The sequence below is a fragment of the Natator depressus genome, chromosome 5 (genome assembly GCF_965152275.1).
Source record: "Natator depressus isolate rNatDep1 chromosome 5, rNatDep2.hap1, whole genome shotgun sequence".
NCBI classification, from domain to species: domain Eukaryota; kingdom Metazoa; phylum Chordata; order Testudines; family Cheloniidae; genus Natator; species Natator depressus.
Window position 1 is genome coordinate 15865836 of NC_134238.1, and position 21460 is coordinate 15887295.

Genomic DNA, 21460 nt, shown 5'->3' on the forward strand with positions numbered 1-21460 from the left:
TTCCTTTGATTTGTTTTAAACCTGCTGCCTATTCATTTCATTTGGTGACCCCTAGTTCTTGTGTTACGAGGAGTAAACAACACTTTATTTACTTTCTCCACACCAGTCACGACGTTATAGACCGCTATCATACCACCTCTTAGTTGTCTCTTTTCCAAGCTGAAAAGTCCCAGTCTTATTAATCTCTCCTCATACAGAAGCTGTTCCATACCCCTAATCATTTTTGTTGCCCTTTTCTGAACCATTTCCAATTCCAATATTATGTATCAGATAGGTCAGTGTCAAAATCCAAGTCATCGGCTGTGTGATCTTGGGCAAGCTGTTTAACTTCTCTGAGCCTCAGATTCTTTATCTGTGAAATGGTGGCAATCTTATTCAGCTGTTTTTGAGACACAACTAAAAGGTGTGTGTAAAGAAGAATCAGTGGACACCATTCTTGAGGCCAGTCACTGGGAGACGTGGGAACAGAATTTCCTGTTCCCAATCCTGTGCTTGATTCATTAGCCTTTGGGCTTTGTCATCCAACACAGCCGCATTTTTGAATATTCCAAAAGTTTGCTGTAGTGCTCCTTGTAGAAAACTTGCAAGGTATGGTTGTAGGAAGAAGCTAGGAGAGACTCTAAAACTGGCCTTTCTAAAGGTTTTGAGCAGAATTCTTCTCTTCAGTCTGTTTGGCAGATCTAGACTTCGTTGTTTTGCTCTTCCCTACCAATGTGAAACAGTCACCGAGACCGGTGCACGTTTACTGTATGGAAAGCACGCTATAGCATCAATTCGCCATAGAGATCACAGGAGTGAATTCTGGCCTTTATCTGGAACATTGTCTCATATGGTATTGCCATTAACAATGCCCACTACACCCTACATTTAACTAGCTTTCCTTCATGTTCTGCCAAAAAAGGCTAAAATTCAAAGGAAGAAGACTTGAGCTCATCCGTTGATAGCCAACTGCCATGCTTTCACTTGGGAAGAGAGGTGGCCTCTGAGGTCATGGAATCATAGAATCATAGAATATCAGGGTTGGAAGGGACCTCAGGAGGTCATCTAGTCCAACCCCCTGCTCAAAGCAAATCATAAATCATTTAGGGCTTTAGATGTCAAAAGGAGCACCTCAGAGTCAACCCAGAAGTTAACTGGCATCCAAGAGAGGCTGCAGAGCAGCTGCATAACGAGCTCTCTGCATGTTGCACCACATAATCAGTGTGTAGAAGTGTTTTGCACTAGTACCAGCTTCTGGCTAGGTTCTTATATGGCCCTAGTTGCCATAGTATCTCAGCACCTCTGTAGTGTCTGAACTTCTCAAGATGTTCAAGCACATTACTAGTCTTGTCTGGGGAGGACAGAAGTGTGGTTCAGTGTGCCAAGGCCCACACTGAAGAGAAAAAGTGGCATTCTTCTTGCTACGTTGAGGGGAGAAATGTGTTTTTGCCCACAGCTGCTTCCTGATTATCCTGGAGCAGCCAAGGATCTAAAAGGCTCTCTTCCAAGTTGCAGACACATGAAGCAAGCTATGGGCTCCATCCCTCAGTGGAAAAGTGCTGATATAATAATCTATTGTGTTTGCATGACTTTGCGCCAGCCAGTGCACATGTTCTGTTTTTATATTGTATGGTGCTAAATATTCTGGTAGAAAATTAAAACTAAGTAATGAATGAACCCAGTCCTAACTGGCTGACAGAGAAGTCATTCAAGGCTCCTGGATACCATCCTAGACTGCTGGCATTCCCTTCGCATGGAATATGCAGAAATCAATGGAATTAACAAGTCTTTTTAAACAATGCTCCTAAAAATACGTCTGTTCATATCATCTGGCAGCACTGAAGGGTGAAAGAGTGTTTTTCCCCTGGCAAATCAGAGAGGGCTTCTTTACACAGTTATGAGTCTGGCTTTCAACTTCAGTGTCTGGAGGGAGAACCCGTAATGGAAACGGCCAGCACAATATAGTGCTATTGGCAAGTGTGTGACTGGAAGGTTAGCCCACAAGGTATTTAATTGGTTTTTAGTTTCTGTTTAAAGCTTTATGAAGAGTGTGTGTGTGTGGTCACCAGCTGTGTTTCTGCCTTGCTACTGTTCCAGTGCTAATTACATCAAGGCATGTTTTAAGATCCATAGGGACTGCTCCTAGCCTGGCAGTGAATTCTACGGCTTTGACTAAAATGTAATTAAAAAAAAAAGTCTCTAAGTAAAACTTGTCCCTCTCTTTTCAGTTTTTCCTCTGTTGCAGCCTTGTCATAGCTCAGATTTTGAAAACCTTCCTTTGAAAATCTTTCTAGCTTGTGGAATGTATGGTCTGTGTCACAGGGATACCCCCATACATACACTTTGGGTGTTCGCATGTGAAGTTGAATAGTTAGGGGTACGTTTACACTATAGCAGCACAGCTAGACTGCTGCAGCCGCACCGCTGTAGCGTAGACGCTTCCTGTATAGACAGGAGGGTTTTTCCACCAGTGTAGGTCCATCCACCTCAACTAGAAGTGACGGATAGTTTGATGGAAGGATTCTTCCAAAAGTGTCACTTTTTAACAAGCAGCTTCTATAAGATGTATTTCACTCAGATTCATCATGAGTGACCTCTAATAATCATTTGTCATTTGTTCCCATTTTACACTTTGAGTAACAGAGATAACAAAAGTGAACCTGATGACATCAGGTCGAGCACCACATAACATTCCTTACACACCTCCACAAGGAGCCTCAGTTTTAGCCTGCAGCCGCTCAGCTGTTGCAACCTTGAGATTTAATCTGATTGATATGCACCACATTGTCGGATGATGGGATGTGGACAAACATGCACTCTATCGACAAGAACAAGCCTTCCAAACTTATTTCCCTTTAAACCTTTTGGGTAAGATGTCTAGTTCTGTAGTTGGCACACAGAATCTAACCAATGGGAATCTGTAGGGCTGCATTTATAGTAATAGTGTATATTCTTGTTGCTATTGCAAAGAACAGGCTGCATGTAGCGAGCTCCTCAGAGAGCCTAATGGGTTGCGGGAGTAGCGTACTTACTTAGAGCTAGGTCTTCAAATTCTGGAAGACTGGCAGAGGCACACAGCTGATAGAAGATATGATAGTTTCGTTCATCTTCTGCCTACAGAACAAAAACATGGAGTTACTTTAGAGCCAATGACTTAAGGACAGTCAACAGTCTTCATTTTTCTGCCACTCACAGCAGCGTCTTCCATACCCCAAGGTTCCTCCCAACCATTGCAACTTCACATTACTACATGGTCAGAGTGGCTTCCTAAAGGCAACCCAAGGGTCAGTTTTAAGCAATACAAGCTTCTTTCCTTTCAGGGGCATCTTGCCTTCATCATGGCATTCTTAGGGACAGATTTACTGAGGCATTTAGGTGTCCAAAGATGCAGGTAGGTGCCTAAATCAGGTTCTTTTGTAACTCCTTCTAAGCACCTCTCTGCATTTTTGCGCACCTAAATAACCTTATAAATGTGGCCCTTAGTCCCTACTAGCTCAACTTACAGAGCAGGCAATCAGGAACCACTACTCTTTCATGTAAAACAACATAAACATATTACCTGTGTGAATGTAAAGCAGTTACATTGAATGTGGTAGTGTATATAATTAACACTGAAAAAACATGAACAATTTTACTTTCACCTTACTATTAAACCAACACTTTTAGATTTAGAGAGAAAGTGTTTGAAAAGATTTAGTCAGCTCTTCTTAACTCACTGGGCAGCCATCTTTACTTTGGATCACACCCACAGTACAGGAGCACTGCTACCCTGCTTACAATTATGCCTCTTTACCACAGCTACCGTCACAGAACCTGACAATTACTTGAATTTCTAGGTAAAGATCTATGGTTATGCAGGGGCGGGGGGGAAGCTGCTGTAAGGATATTGACTAATCTGCAGTTCACGAAGTCAAGTATCAAAGCCTCTCAGAAGAGCTGTGTGTCCAGGGTAGTTACAGCACACATCAAAAGCCTGGAAACTTTAAGGCTGAGCCAAGACTCCACTCTATTGCAGAAACCTTGATGTTTAAGAATGAAGAGAGCTTGAACTTAGTGCAGGTTTTGTTAACTACAGGTAAAAATATTGATGCTTGGGGATGCTTCAAGATCACAGGTGATATTTAAATGCAAAACCTTATTATTATTTGTGAATCGTGCTTTGAGCCGGTCATAAATATAAAGGGAAGGGTAACAACCTTTCTGTATACAGTGCTATAAAATCCCTCCTGGCCAGAGGCAAAATCCTTTCACCTGTAAAGGGTTAAGAAGCTAAGGTAACCCCGCTGGCACCTGACCGAAAATGGCCAATGAGGGGACAAGATTCTTTCAAATCTGGATGCAGGGGGCGTGGGGGAGGGGGAAGGGTTTGGTCTGTCTGTGTGATGCTTTTGCCAGGAACAGATCAGGAATGTAAGCCTTACAACTCCTGTAAAGTTAGTAAGTAATCTAGCTAGAAAATGCATTAGATTTTCTTTTGTTTAATGGCTTGTAAAATAAGCTGTGCTGAATGGAATGTATATTCCTGTTCTTGTGTCTTTTTGTAACTTAAGGTATTGCCTACAGGGATTCTCTAGGTTTTGAATCTGATTACCCTGTGAGGTATTTACCATGATTTTACAGAGGTGATTCTTTTACCTTTTCTTTAATTAAAATTCTTCTTTTAAGAACCTGATTGATATTTCATTGTTCTTAAGATCCAAGGGTTTGGGTCTGTGTTCACCTGTACCAATTGGTGAGGATTCTTATCAAGCCCTCCCCAGGAAAGGGGGTGTAGGGCTTGGGGGGATATTTTGGGGGAAGCCGTCTCCAAGTGGTCTCTTTCCCTGTTCTTTGTTTAAAACGCTTGGTGGTGGCAGTATACTGTTCAAGGACAAGGCAAAGTTGGTACCTTGGGGAAGTTTTTAACCTAAACTGGTAAGAATAAGCTTAGGGGGTCTTTCATGCAGGTCCCCACATCTGTGCCCTAGAGTTCAGAGTGGGGAAGGAACCTTGATAGACCCATGAAAACTTGCTTGGCAATTTACAAATGATAGAAGACAGCAAATTCCCTGCCGTAGGCTCCAATTCAACAAAGCACAGAAGCACATGCTTAAGTGCTTTGCTGAACCAGATCCAGTCAACTAGCTAAGATACAGAAAGCATAGACTGAACCTAATGATGCACACTCTTATATATAAAACAAATGCGTATCTCACATGATCCTGACTACCGTCACCACAGACATACATGCACACAGTCTATGGCCTGATTTGGAAAAATACTTAAGCATGTGCCCAAATTTAAGCTGATGAGTAGTTCCATTAAAAAGACTGCTCACATATAGGAAGTTAGGGATGTGTGTGTGTGTGTTTGTACACATATACCCACTGTTTTTGAGAGGTCTTACCGAATAAATCATTTATATAGCGGGATTTGAATTTGAAAAGTGAGGTTGCAGGTAAGGAAAGAAGGAGTTATTAAAATACTAGGAAGTGAATTGTTTGAAGAAAATTGTTCCCCAAACTATTTTTTAAAAATGAAGAAAGTCTTACCAATAAGCAACTTTTAATTCAGTACCCACCTTTCATTAAATCTCTGATGAGAAACGGGGCACAAGACTGCTCTTTTTGGTGTGCTAATCATAACATTTGCAGATTAGCAAGGTTCTACTATACACCCAACACAAGTCTTGTGACTTTCTGAGGAGCTTTTTTTTTTTTTTTTTTTTAACCTTAACTTAGAGTTCTATGGCTTGTACTTTTTAAAATAACTACAAAATTCTAATACATTTATTTCCTAGATTAATATATTTAGGGCCATAATTCTACTTTACCTTTTTTTTAGCAACATGTAACAAGAGCCTTAATGCATTGTATTTATCCTGTGATCTCTGGTTCTGCATTCCAATTCAGTTCATTTATTTGATTTATTTGATTTTAAAAAATAATACAAAGAATGATAAATGAGCTCTAGGTACCCTAACAGCTATTACATTTACAATCCAAGTACAAAACAATCATGGTATGTTTCACAAGCATATCTACAGTGCAGCTGGGCAACGAGTAAGGCAAGAACACAACCCCGTGCTCTGGGTTTCCTTAAACTTCTGACTGTCAGAATCTGTAACTGGATGACAGAGGATGGATCACTCGATAATTGCCTTGTTTTGTTCATTCCCTCTGAAGCATCTGACACCAGCCACTGCCAGAAAACAGGATACTGGGCTAGGTGGACCAGTGATCTGAGCCAGTATGGCCTCTCTTATGTTCTTAATGTTTCAAAAAGCTTTTTTAAAACAGAACAGTGATAAAAAGCTCTGACAATCAAAACCACCATCATATGTCCTCACCCTCTAACCCAGAACAACTGTCAAAATTTGTTAGACTACTCTCCAAAGCCAGGGTCTGCCAAAAGTTTGACTTATAGAAACATTAAAACCTTCCCTTTTATATCTACCTTTATGGAAAAAAATACTAGTTCAGTAAAAAAAAAAAAAAATTAAGGACTCCAAAGGAAAATGTTGCATAACTCACCTGGAATACAACTCTTGATTTTTCCAACAGATACGTCCTCATGTTGGCACCAATGATATGGTATCTTTTATCAAAGCCAATCTGAATGTATTTCCCAAAGCGACTGCTATTGTCGTTCCTGGTTGTTTTAGCATTTCCAATTGCCTGTATGAAACAGAATACAACGTAAAGAACAAGGACCCCATTTGTCCTATGAGACTCACATTCCATGGCCACAACAGTCCTCTGACTTGCCTTTTAAAATCTCCTTAGCCTTCGTGCACCTACATCTAAGGGCATATCTATACTGGAGCGGTTTGTGTAATTTCCAGCATGGGCAGACATCCCACACTAGGTCTAACTGAGCTAGTGCACCAAAAATAGACCTGTAGCTGCTGTGGTGTGAGTGTCAGGACATGCGAGCTGGCCCAAATATAGTCGTATCTGAGACCCTAGGTACATATTTGGGTGGCTAGCCCCGCACACTGCTTTCACCGCCATAGCTACACTTCTATTTTCAGTGTGCTAGCTTGACTTCAGCTAGCATGGGTATGTCTACCTGAGCTGGAAATTACACCTCCAGTTCCAGTGTAGATGTACGCTTAGTCTATTGGTTTTACACGACCACTTCAGTATTCTCAAGTAACTTAGGCTGGGATTTTGAGAGTAGCCTAAGAGAGTTAAGTACCTAACTACCATTGATTTTCATTGATCAAAGAGTCAGCATTAGGAACACAGGAAGAGAGGCTCTCTCAAATAAAGCACAAACCTGGTTAGCTAAAGACTCAAAGGATAAAGGAAGCTTTTAGATAAATGGGGCATCAGGAGAAAGGGGAGCTACCCACCTGCAAGAAGGCTGCCCAGTACATCCCCATCCTTGGTAGGAAGTGAAAAAAAGGTCAAACTACTTTTCATATCAGCCACACTGGGAGATCCTGGGTTATGTACAATTCCCAGGATATACACATAACCAGAACTGTGCTTAACCAGTGTATTACTGTTAAAGGTTATATATAAATGCCTGCCAACAGGGCTTTATGGTTAAAAGTGGCTATGGAATAATTATAGTAATATATTTTCCTGCTTAATTTAAAGAATGAAATGTCTCTCTGGCAATAGCATTTCTAATTTCATTCTGAATGATGCACATTGTTTTTCCCATTTGTTTCATACCCACCATAGAGATCAGCAGCAGAGATTTGCAGGGTAGAAAAGCTAAACTTCCAATTTTCTTCTGTTCATTTCAGGGGGGGGCTCATAGGTTCCCATCCCACTTCTGGGGCCAGATTACAGTCCCAGATGCATGTCAAAGACCACAACGTATCATGTAAAACTACCCTGCTGTGACTGGCCAATATCTGTAGTCGGGCTGTTGATTAACTGCAGTTAACTTATGCGATTAACTCAAACAAAACTAATCGCAGTTTTAATCACACCATTAAACAATAGAATACCAATTGAAATGTATTAAATATTTTTGATGTTTTTCTACATTTTCAAATATATTGATTTCAATTACAATACAGAATACAAAGCGTACAGTGCTCACTTTATATTATCATTTTTGATTACAAGTATTTGCACTGTAAAAATGACAAACAAAAGATAGTGTGAGATGAATTGAAAAATACAAGTACTGTAGTGCAATCTCTTTATCGTGAACGTGCAATTTACAAATGTAGGAATTTTTTTACATAACTGCACTCAAAAACAAAACAATGTAAAACTTTAGCACCTACAAGTCCACTCAGTCCTACTTCTTATTCTGCCAATCACTAAGACAAACAAATTTGTTTACATTTGCAGGAGATAATGCTGCCCACTTCTTATTTACAATGTCACCTGAAAGTGAGAATAGGCATTCACATGACACTTTTGTAGTAGGTACTGCAAGATATTTGTGTGCCAGATATGCTAAACATTCATATGCCCCTTCATGCTTCAGCCACCATTCCAGAGGACATGCTTCCATGCTGATGACACTCGTTAAAAAAATAATGCTTTAAGTAAATTTGTGACTGAACTCCCTGGGGGGAGAATTGTAAGTCTCCTGCTCTGTTTTACCTGCATTCTGCCATATATTTCATGTTATAGCAGTCTCGGATGATGACCCAGCACATGTTCATTTTAATAACACTTTCACAGCAGATTTCACAAAACACAAAAAAGGTACCAATGTGAGATTTCTAAACATAGCTACAGAACTTGACCCAAGATTTCAGAATCTGGAGTGCCTTCCAAAATCTGAGGGGGACAAAGTAGGGAGCATGCTTTCAGAAGTCTTAAAAGAGCAACACTCCAATGCGGAAACTACAGAACCTGAACCACCAAAAAAGAAAATCAATCTTCTGCAGGTGGCATCTGACTTAGATGATGTAAATGAACACATGCATCAGTCTGCTCTGCTTCGGATCGTTACCGAGCAGAACCCATTAGTATGGACACATGTCCCCTAGAATGGTGGTTGAAGCATGAAGGGACATATGAATCTTTGGTGCATCTAGCAGGTAAATATCTTGCAGCACCGGCTACAACTGTGCCATGTGAATGCCTGTTCTCACTTTCAGGTGATATTGTAAATAAGAAGCGGACAGCATTATCCCCCATAAAGAAACTTGTTTGAGTGATTGGCTGAACGAGAAGTAGGACTGAGTAGTCTTGTAGGTTCTAAAGTTTTACATTGTTTTGTTTTTGAGTGCAATTATTTTTTGTAGATAATTCTACATTTGTAAATTCAACTTTCATGATAAAGAGACTGCACTACAGTATTTGTATTAGGTGAATTGAAAAATACTATTTCTTTTGTTTTTTACAATGCAAATATTTGTAATAAAAATAAATATAGTGAGTACTGTACACTCTTTATTCTTTGTTGTAATTGAAGTCAGTTTGAAAACGTAGAAAACATCCACAAATATTTAAATAAATGGTACTCTATTACTGTTTAACAGTGCGATTAATCACGATTTTTTTTAAATCGCTTGACAGCCACAATTTGCAGTCAGAATCTAGCTCACAGATCAGAGTGAGCATTTATAACATCTGACAGAAGGAAATTCAGACTGCACAAGCACAAGAGTGAATTGTTTTTACAAGTCAGATAAGAAGCCTGAAGCATCTCCTAGAGAAAGATACACTAAAAAAAGCTTTATTTGTCCGTGCATACCAGAAAACTCAAGGAATCAATGTGCTGAACGCATCATGACTGTCAATTCACCTGCACATTTGAACCACTGGGAACAGTATTTGGGACATTCAGCTCCAAAACAGCAGGTGAACCACCATCAGCTATATTAATACTAAGGCTTCTATGCTTATATCCCTCTTTGGTTCAGCCACTGGGGATCAACGGGTTTATATATATTTGAGCAGGTCTGATATTCCATGCAATAGGGTGTATGTGGCATCATCCAGATCTCCACACCAATTAAGAGTTTGTCTTTATGCATAAGGAATCCAACAGTCTGGTGTAAATCTCCAAGTGCACACATTTTGCCAGCATCATGGCTGTCAGATAGATCTTGCAGGAAAGAATTCAAGGGCAGCACTTCATGTTCACATTAGTTTGCTATACCTGCAGTACCTTTCCCCCCATACTTTAGTTAATGTTAGCGGTACTATCATATCACACAAAGGTTGCAGGGGGAAAACACAATACTACTTAGTACATCTTTAAAGCATTCTACCATCAATAACCCAGATCAACACATCTGTCAGATGGACAAATATTATTAACCTTATTTTACAGGAGAGGAAATAGAGGCATTGAGAAAATAAGTGAATTGCTCAAAGCAACACATTGAGTCAGTCAGTATCAATGACAAGGTTGGAACCTGGGATTCCTACTTCTTGCTCCTGTACTCAAACCACAGGTCTCCTCCCCCTACAGTAAAAAGAGAACATTTTTATTAAGTTTGGCCACTCGCTCATGTGCTCAACTTCACTTTGACTTAAAAAGGACTAAGCGGATGAAGAATAAGGCCTCTATCAAATTTAGTGCTTCTTTTCTTGGGAAGCTGTTTGCTGAGACTGAAAACTTCTATTGAAGATTGCATCATTTGAGCTAATAGGAAGGGGAGAGCCTAGCATTCTGAAAGTCCTTGTGAAAATCATCAGATGATATGAAATTTATGCAATGATTTCTATCTGCTCATATTTCACATTACAGGAATACCTTAACATTGAACCTTTGTGACTGGAGAAACTGCTGTTTTGATGCCCAAAGAAAGGTGGTACATATGTTCTACAGTCCGAGCGAGCCTGGTGGGCTAGCAGCAGCCCCAGCACCCAACGATACACAGGATCTGTGCTGGATGCTCGCTTCATCACAAAGTCAAGGAAATTAGAGATTCAGAAGACTCACCACACAAGACATGTATTCCATTGGGGGCCAGTACAAAACTGTGCAAGAGTGTACACACACATACACACACACACTCCTCAAACTTCTGCATTATCCCTAGCAACTGGCCATTCTGGTGCGACGCCATCTTGGCGGGACATGGATGCTGCAGACCACGAGCTTTTTGCATCAAGACCAGAGGAGCTGGGTTGCTGGGGGTGTTTTTCCATGATAAACAACTTGGGGCAGCTTCTAAAGGAACTTCACACCACCACCTGACTGTATAGGAAGCATTAGGGCTGCGGGTGCTACTACTGTACCTTAGGGTTCCCGAGTGACCAGAGTGGCTCTGCAGATGCTGCTCTGCTTGGGGAGGAGGTTGGAAAAAGAATTATTCTCCCCTTCTCCCTCCCCCTGCACATCTCCAGCTCCTTGCCCTGGGTGCTCAGCTGAGGATTTGACTCTTCACATCTGATCTATGATAAAGGGTTTATTAATTCCATCCCCTCATCAAAGCCCTTCTAAATTAAAAATCTGTCGTCATTAAAACTCAATCCACCAGGGATCCCAGCTTCAGACAATGTTGTGTAAGTCTCCATTACAGGCATTTGCATTTGATCGACTAAGCAGGAACAGAGAAATGATTATATGGTCGATACTGATGGCTCTGCAGGAGATAACTCCATCACAGAGCACAGTGAAAAAACGAAAAACAAAAATCAACTACAACCAATCTGTCCCTTGAGTATCACATCTTTAATTCAGATAGCTTTAATATGACCCTCCCAGAAGTCTCTAAACCAAGCTGGATGCTCAGAGATACCAGACAGACTTGAACTTAATAAATTTTAGTAAAAAAATAGTAATGTGTATCACGGTAACTCCACAATCAGAGGCCCCTAAAAGGACCAGGCCACTTCTGAGTGAGGCACTGTACAAATACACGGGATGATATGATCCCTGCCCTGAAGAGATTACAATTTAAAACAGATTAAAACAAACAATAGGAGGGGATGATGAGAACTCCTGCACCTCTTGTAGGAAATGAAAACATAACAGTGGCTCACATCTATTACCATATTTTCCACAAGGAGTCTTTCTCCAATCCTGCAGCCATCCAACCTTTCCCTGGATATTACACTTCAGGCTCTCTGACATTACAATTTGTTGGTAAATGCTGGAGAACATAAACCCTGGCAACCATCTGAAGTTGGTGAAGGATCAGTGTACTACTTATAGCTAGGGCTGGTAGTGCCACCTATAACTAAGGGTGCCTGACACTTCATATGGTAAGACCCTGTTTTCAGGTGCCTATAAAACTGTCCAATTTTAATAATTTTGGCTGACATTTTCCAGGCCAGGCAGCTGCCTCAGTCTGGATTATTTTGGAAAAGTTCAACCAAAACGGTTCAGCTATTTCAAAGAACAAAGAGAAAAATATGTTGTTTTGCCCAGGTTAAAAAATTTGGCGATGTTTCCTGTTAAATACTCATCGACTGGAACAGGGCCTTGAAATTTGGCAGGGGTGTAGTCTTTGCATCAGGAAGGTGCCCTTTACAACCTTCAGGAAAAAATCAGCCCATTTAGACAAGTTATAAACTTTGGGGGGAAAAAAAAAAATCACAGGTCACACAAGCACAGTGGAGACTTGTTAGAGCTTTCCAGCTAAAGTCCTTGAAGATTCCGGCTGCACTGAGCGTGCTATAAACTGTGGCTGAGCAAACTCTCTCTGAAATTGTGGGTCTGGGCAGCTGCAGGCTGGGCTGGACTCAGAACCAGGCATGTGAACTGAGAGCAGGGAGCTTCTCTCCGGTGCTGCTCTCAACGTCCCCTCTGCTGGGCCCTGGTATTGAGGAGAAGGAAACTGCCTTTTGCAGAAGGCACAAGAGCCAGAACCTGGGACACAGTGGGGAAGGGGCCGGGGGGCGGGCAGGGGGGTCGAGAGATAGTAGACTGGGGCAAGGAAACAGGGGTTGGGTGAACCAGGAGCTGAGAGTGGAGAGACTGGGACTGCCTGAGCAAGGAGATGGGAATGGGAGCCAGGGAGGGAAACTGGGTCTGGCTGAAAAGAGACTGGGAGTAAGAACCAGGGCGGGGGGGGGAAGGGGGAGATAAGTAGGGAAAAGACACATTGATGAGAAACTTGAGCATGGGGAGAGAACTGGGACTAGCTGATCTGGGAGCCAGTGGGGAAGAGGAATGCGAAAAAGAACCAGGAGGAGGAGGGGAATTGGGAGTGGCTGGGCAAGACGACTGGGAAAGAGGGGGAAGTGACTGGAGATGGCTGGGTACGTCAGCTGGATAGGATGAGGAACCAGGGATGGGGAAGAGACAGGAGTTGGACAGCGATGTGCTGGAGGGGACAAAGCAGAAGGGGGTGAAGCTTTTGGGGGTGAATGGGTGAAAGAGTATGTGCCCACTAGAGCACATTCTGCTCAAGATTCTTGAGTTTCACCATTCCTCTGCTGTCAACAAGTGTGTGTGAAACCCATTGGCAAAGCATGTATCTTATCCTCCTTTAGTGCTGGTCTACTGAGGATTACAGCTTACTTTTGTTATCTGTTACTCCATCAGTTCAAGTGGCAGAGGTCTGTGTGGGGGCGCTAAAGATCCCGATGCTGCTGCGGAACCCTGTGCGTGTAAATAAGACGCCATGCAACAGAATGTTTTATTTTTCAGTTTGCTTTTTTTTTAAAAAAAAAAAAAGCTATGAAATTGCACACAAAACTCCCTATGTTCAAAGATTAAGGTTGCAAAGTCAAATGCTCAAAATTTAGGAAATGCCAGAATTAAGGTTGCTGGTGCTATTCAGCCTCACTGTAAGTAGGCATTATGGTAAACTCTTGAATTACATGATCACATGCTATTTTTTCTCCACAGGACCCCTGCCTCATTCAGGGCACAAGATGGATCGTGCTCACATAACTATTAGATATTTTGTTCTCTGTTCATTTTTCAATCTGTTGCCCACACTATGGTGCTCCAAAGACAGAATTATTAGTTTCCTCATCGGCTTTTCTGTGGCACTCATTGCTAACGGCAGGGCTTCTGATTTTGTTTTAACCAATGAACACCCATAAAACATCTGATACAAAAAAAAATTAAAATTGGTGTTTATCCAAGAAACACCAAAAAGCTCCCCAAAATGGCTACTTGTCTGTAAGGGCTTGTGGACCTGGAGCAGCAATGTGGACTATGGGGGTGTGATTTCTAAAGCATATTAAACTGGCTGTGCATTAATTGGTCAAAGTAGACCCTGCTGGTGCTCACTAAAGGTACCCTAGTCAGCTGTAACACAGTGCTGTTTGAAACAGCACTATGTTAAAGCACACTAGGGAACAGTATAAGAGACTATTCATTGCTATAGTACATGGATTTAGTTCTTTGGGGTTTATTTTTAGCAATTTTTGCTTTTTGTATAGATGTCCAAAAATCAGATTTCAGGGGGGAGGGGGCTCACTCTTTGCATATACTGTAATGAGTAGTGCATATTATACACAGATACGTACTTTAGTCATTACAGTATATACAAAGAGACAGCCCCTCAAAACCAGATTTTTGGACATCTATATAAAATGCAAAAATTGCTAAAAATAACCCCAAATAAAATTTATAACCCGTCCCCAAAACAGACCACACACACACACACACACACACCCCCCTTCACAAACTTTAATGAATTTATTTTCACAAAAACTCTGAGATGAGTGGGTATTATCATCATCCTCATTTTACAGGTGGAGAACTGAGGCACAGAAAGCATTAAAATCAAAAATCCACTATATTTTTGGTGCCCAATTTGAGTTACCAAGGGCCTGATTTTGCAGAGCACTAAGCGTTATATAGCACTTTATATGTTCAAAGCACAGCTCCCATTGACTTCAGCTGCAGGTGTGAGTGCTCGGCACTTCTGCAAATCAGACCCTCAGGTTTTGCCAGGCAACCAGAAAATGGGCACTGAATGAGACGGGGTCCTGTGGAAAAGATAGTATGTGATCCTGTAAGTAAAGATGACAGGTTTCAGAGTAACAGCCGTGTTAGTCTGTATTCGCAAAAAGAAAAGGAGTACTTGTGGCACCTTAGAGACTAACCAATTTATTTGGGCATGAGCTTTCGTGAGCTACAGCTCATCTGATGAAGTGAGCCGTAGCTCACGAAAGCTCATGCTCAAATAAATTGGTTAGTCTCTAAGGTGCCACAAGTACTCCTTTTCTTTTTAAGTAAAGATGGTATCATAATGAATACGCAACATTTGAGGGCTTGACTTTGAAACCTTAATGTTCTTTTAAATAGTGTGAGAGTAAGAGTGAGATTACTTATACAACCCATAAATATTCTTAGCCCTTTACACTAGATTCTCTGCCCCCAGAGTGCTCAAGTATTTACAATCTAAACCAAGAGGAGAACATGGAATGGAGAAAACGAAAAAGGAGAAGAACAAGAGTACAATAAAATTATGGGGTCACTCAGGAAGGACGTTCATGTGTTTTGAACGTAATGAAGTATTCTACAGTGGTTTTATATTTAAGTGCGTGAGATGCTATCATTTACACAAACCTCAAAGTGGATGCTGAGAAGGAATTTCAAAGAGGTGAGAAAGAAGACATGGCAGATGGGCTCAGGAAGGGAGTTCAAGGCATAGGAGCAGCATGAACCAAGACATGGAGGACAACAACATAGAATCATAGAATATCAGGGTTGGAAGGGACCCCAGAAGGTCATCTAGTCCAACCCCCTGCTCGAAGCAGGACCAATTCCCAGTTAAATCATCCCAGCCAGGGCTTTGTCAAGCCTGACCTTAAAAACCTCTAAGGAAGGAGATTCTACCACCTCCCTAGGTAACGCATTCCAGTGTTTCACCACCCTCTTAGTGAAAAAGTTTTTCCTAATATCCAATCTAAACCTCCCCCATTGCAACTTGAGACCATTACTCCTCGTTCTGTCATCTGCTACCATTGAGAACAGTCTAGAGCCATCCTCTTTGGAACCCCCTTTCAGGTAGTTGAAAGCAGCTATCAAATCCCCCCTCATTCTTCTCTTCTGCAGACTAAACAATCCCAGCTCCCTCAGCCTCTCTTCATAAGTCATGTGCTCTAGACCCCTAATCATTTTTGTTGCCCTTCGCTGGACTCTCTCCAATTTATCCACATCCTTCTTGTAGTGTGGGGCCCAAAACTGGACACAGTAGTCCAGATGAGGCCTCACCAGTGTCGAATAGAGGGGAACGATCACATCCCTCGATCTGCTCGCTATGCCCCTACTTATACATCCCAAAATGCCATTGGCCTTCTTGGCAACAAGGGCACACTGTTGACTCATATCCAGCTTCTCGTCCACTGTCACCCCTAGGTCCTTTTCCGCAGAACTGCTGCCTAGCCATTCGGTCCCTAGTCTGTAGCGGTGCATTGGATTCTTCCATCCTAAGTGCAGGACCCTGCACTTATCCTTATTGAACCTCATCAGATTTCTTTTGGCCCAATCCTCCAATTTGTCTAGGTCCTTCTGTATCCTATCCCTCCCCTCCAGCGTATCTACCACTCCTCCCAGTTTAGTATCATCTGGGAATTTGCAGAGAGTGCAATCCACACCATCCTCCAGATCATTTATGAAGATATTGAACAAAACCGGCCCCAGGACCGACCCCTGGGGCACTCCACTTGACACCGGCTGCCAACTAGACATGGAGCCATTGATCACTACCCGTTGAGCCCGACAATCTAGACAGCTTTCTACCCACCTTATAGTGCATTCATCTAGCCCATACTTCCTTAACTTGCTGACAAGAATACTGTGGGAGACCGTGTCAAAAGCTTTGCTAAAGTCAAGAAACAATACATCCACTGCTTTCCCTTCATCCACAGAACCAGTAATCTCATCATAAAAGGCGATTAGATTAGTCAGGCATGACCTTCCCTTGGTGAATCCATGCTGACTGTTCCTGATCACTTTCCTCTCATGTAAGTGCTTCAGGATTGATTCTTTGAGGACCTGCTCCATGATTTTTCCAGGGACTGAGGTGAGGCTGACTGGCCTGTAGTTCCCAGGATCCTCCTCCTTCCCTTTTTTAAAGATTGGCACTACATTAGCCTTTTTCCAGTCATCCGGGACTTCCCCCGTTCGCCACGAGTTTTCAAAGATAATGGCCAAGGGCTCTGCAATCACAGCCGCCAATTCCTTCAGCACTCTCGGATGCAACTCGTCCGGCCCCATGGACTTGTGCACGTCCAGCTTTTCTAAATAGTCCCTAACCACCTCTATCTCCACAGAGGGCTGGCCATCTCTTCCCCATTCTGTGATGCCCAGCGCAGCAGTCTGGGAGCTGACCTTGTTAGTGAAAACAGAGGCAAAAAAAGCATTGAGTACATTAGCTTTTTCCACATCCTCTGTCACTAGGTTGCCTCCCTCATACAGTAAGGGGCCCACACTTTCCTTGGCTTTCTTCTTGTTGCCAACATACCTGAAGAAACCCTTCTTGTTACTCTTGACATCTCTTGCTAGCTGCAGCTCCAGGTGCGATTTGGCCCTCCTGATATCTTTCCTACATGCCCGAGCAATATTTTTATACTCTTCCCTGGTCATATGTCCAACCTTCCACTTCTTGTAAGCTTCTTTTTTATGTTTAAGATCCGCTAGGATTTCACCATTAAGCCAAGCTGGTCGCTTGCCATGTTTACTATTCTTTCGACTCATCGGGATGGTTTGTCCCTGTAACCTCAACAGGGATTCCTTGAAATACAGCCAGCTCTCCTGGACTCCCTTCCCCTTCATGTTAGTCCCCCAGGGGATCCTGGCCAACAACATACTTGGACACATGAATCAGATTGAGCTGTAGACCTGTTATATCAAGTAACATCACACCAGAGCATACACACACTATCTCTGTATATTTGGTGTGCTAGTATATCTTGTTAAATCAAATTTTAAAAATCCCCATGATTGTACGCCGTGTTGTTGTAGCTGTGTTGACCCCAGGGTGTTAGAGAGACAAGGTGGGTGAAGTAATATCTTATCTCACCAACAGAAGTCGGTCCAATAAAAGATATTACCTCACCCACCTTGTCTCTCTAAAAATTCTCATTGGCAATCCCTGTAAAAATGTGGTTGGTAACGTATCCAAGTGGTGGTTAGATATTACTATGATGGGCACCCGAAACATAGATGAGATTCAATATCCAAGACATGAAACTCTATATAATGGAGCTTACAAGAAAAAATCCTGAAATTATAGCAGCACTCTTAGAGCCAGCGACCTCTCTTGAGGTTTAATTTTGTTTTATTTAATGAGTGCCCTGCTGTGGTATCTAGGTGCCATGAACACTAGTACCTGAACTATAAGACCCAGAAGCTGTAAATACGAATGCATGTGCTTTACTCCCATAAACAGTCTCGTTGACTGGCTTAACTTTGTTCAGATAAGCAGTCTCATTCAAGTCAAAAGGACTACTTATTCTGGGCCCTGATCTTTGCAGGATCAGGTCCCAAAATTGCTCATCTTCTGGAGAATCTTAGATTCTGTATCTAGCAGTCACACACTACCTTTCCCTACATCATTAACTTGCTTTTGTGAAATTTAAAAAAAGAATTGAACCTGACACCTCACAGAACGAGGGAAATCAAACGCCTGAGGTAACTGAAATTAGAGATTTAGAGTAAAAATTTCAAAAGCGCTTAAGTCCCACTTTCAAACAAGACATAGGCACTTTAAAAGTCAATAGGACTTGGGCTCCTAAGTCACTTCTGAAAATGGGACATAGGTGCTTTTGAAAATTTTACCCTTAACCGTTATATCTGTAGCACACAAGCACCACCTCTTTTTCTCTTCTCTTAAATTGGTAGAGGGATGACAAAGGGAATATTTTATTTCACTTGCTGTCAATTGTCTACAGGACGTTCGTGCTTATGGTTTAGGGTCAGACCTCAATATGTGGGTCAGGTCAAAGAAGTCAGGCCAGAGTTCTGCTGGCGGGCTTTCAGCTGCAGCTTGGAATTGAGAAAGTACATTCCTTTTCAATGGAACAAGAGACCACTGGCTGGTAGAACAGCAGAATCCTAACACATTTTGTCATATACACCACAATTTGAAATTAGAGTTGGCAGAGAGTAGAGATTTATTTTCAGTACATGTGGAAGAAGGAGCCTTCAGAGAAGAATATTGAAAAATGGATGCCGATAATCAAGACAGCGCTCTCAGCACTTGAGAAAAAAAGAACCCTTATTGAAGAAGGCACATTGGACTGCACCAGGGAAACACTAGGACTGGAATGGCCCCAGGATTGGAAGAAGGGAAAGGTGGCTTAGAGCCATTTATCTCCACAATTTCCCAGCGACTCCATCATCAAATGTATCTTGACCACCTCTGATGATCTCCTTCAGGGTCTATATTTTACCAATGGGAGATAGATAGGGTTCTGGTAATAGTGAGCAAAGCTGTCCTGTTCTCTGTAGAATGGCGAGGAGGTGCAGTATTCTAGTCACCTACAGTTTTAGGAAGATCCAAGTTACAATCCTGCATTAGCAAGGAGATGGACTAGAGGACCCAACAAGACGTCCCCCTTTCTAAGGGCTATAACAGCTGCAGCGGAACTGCACAGTAAAACACAACTAAAGACAATTTGCCATGACTGAAAACTGCTTGAGTTGCACAGGATTAGCTGGAATGAATTATTTGTCTTGCCTTAATGTGTGGAGGTTGCTAAACACTCAGAACAGTGCTGAGAGTAAAAGGAAAGGAAGCCATGACACGCTGAAAATAGATGGGTGAGACACAGGGTGCCATTGCCTAAGAAAGGGGAACGAGCAAGGGTTGACAAGTTCAAACCAGGGGTATTTACAGGACAAAGAGCTTCTTTGGAAAGGGTATTGATTCCATGCCAGAACAGCACTGGTACCAACCATTGATGTAACAGCTGAGACTTCACTTAAAATGTAACGGGGCTGACAATAAACACAAACTTACAGAAAACCCACTGTGATCAATTATCGCTCAGCTTTAGGAAAGCTTGGTTCAAGTCAGTTACCTCAGGTTTTTAAGACAAGTGAGCTTCGTGCTGGTGATAGCTGCCAGACTAACATTCCTGGTATTTCATGCCCTCTCTTTATTCATGGGACAGGTACAGCACAGGAGGGCAGCAGTGCCAAGTTCCCCCTTACTACCAGTGTGTGCCTCAACCCCTACTCCTTCAGGGGTTAGAGGATATTTTTAGTCACCATGCCCATACATGCAGAATCTGTGGGTGCTCCGGGGCTGGAGTACCCACAGAAAAATAGTGGGTGCTCAGCACCCACCACCCACAGCTGTTCAGTGGGACCCCACCCAAGCAGGTGATCCACGGGGCACTACTGATCAGCTGTTTGGCAGCTGGGGGAGAGGCTTGGGGAAGGGCAGAGAGCAGCGGGGTGGGGGGGACTGTTGGGGCAGGGGTGGAGTAAGGGCAGGGCCTCAGGGAAAGAGGTGCAGTGGAGGCAGGGCTTCAGGGCGGAGCGGGGGTGGAGCACCCCTGGGGAAAAATAAAAAAGTCAGCGCCTACGACCCATGCCCACTCAATCATCATTCAATTTTATTTAGTACTTGTATAGCACCCATAGTGTGTTGGAACTTTACAGACATGTAGAAGGACATGGTCCCTTCCACAAGGAGCATACGATCAAGGTCAACAACTTACCAGTACTATGAAGTACCTCTCAGGTGAGACTGCCAAACAAGAATGCTGATTAACAACTGTTTGTGATGGTGGTTTTCTGAGGTGGACTTGTCTACACTTAGTCCACTAAGAACTGGACACATCACCACATCATTTAATATACTCTAGGGCTGTGGTTCCTCATGTGCCATCCACTTTGCAGACAAAGCTTGGAAGGATAATTGGTAACCTTGTTGATAGTCTGAGCAAAGAGGCTGAGTGAATGAGCTGGAGACTGAACGCCCTTCTCATCTCTAATAATGGTCCCTTCTCACACGTACTGAAGCACATTGTTGGGGCACTGTGAGGGAAGCGTGCTCTTATGACACGAATATCCCTAGAAAGTGAAGTCCTCCATCATATAACAGGGGCAATCTGGCACTTTTCTAAATTCACAACAAAGAAAATACATCCGTTTTATTGTTACAGATATACAGGGGTGTCCACTGGGGCATCCGCCACCCAAAATGGAAGAGGCCTGTCATCGCAGCTATGTTACTGTACAACAGTGGCAGCTCTCCAGACCCAGCATAGGCACTATGGGCTGTGCCTACAATATCTGCAATAAATGCAGCCATTAATATATATTTCTTCAGCCACTTTGGAAAGGATAAAAATAAAGCTGCAGTCTAGATGCATCCAACAACTGTACGTAAAAATCCCTTCAGCCAGTATGGCAATGGTTAGGATAGGGACCAGCTCAATATTCCCACAAGTAAATCATCTGCCTCTCATAATCCACTTGGCAATGCCTCAGTGTGCCAGGGTAAGAGTTCAGCCCTGATTTCAGGTTATAATCAACAAAGTCCCGAATATCCCAGGCTCAAGTTATAAAAGGGTACGTCTACACAGCAAAAAAAGACCCGCAGCAGTGGGTTTGTCTACACAGCAATTTAAGCCCAGTTCAAGCCAAACTCCCCTCACGTCCACACTTCAAATGTGCTAACCTAGGGCTCAGACCCAGGGGC

General features: G+C 42.5%; 1 protein-coding gene across 1 annotated transcript in view; it reads right to left on the minus strand.

The window, feature by feature from the left end:
- Window positions 1–21460, minus strand: part of MYO5B (myosin VB) — a 359433-nt gene that overhangs the window by 169426 nt on the left and 168547 nt on the right. Inside the window, exons 6-7 of the mRNA XM_074952355.1 lie at window positions 6492–6635; window positions 3012–3093 (exon numbers count right to left, since the gene is read on the minus strand). Coding sequence (XP_074808456.1) covers window positions 3012–3093; window positions 6492–6635 — 226 coding nt within the window. The remainder of the gene's footprint in view (window positions 1–3011; window positions 3094–6491; window positions 6636–21460) is intronic.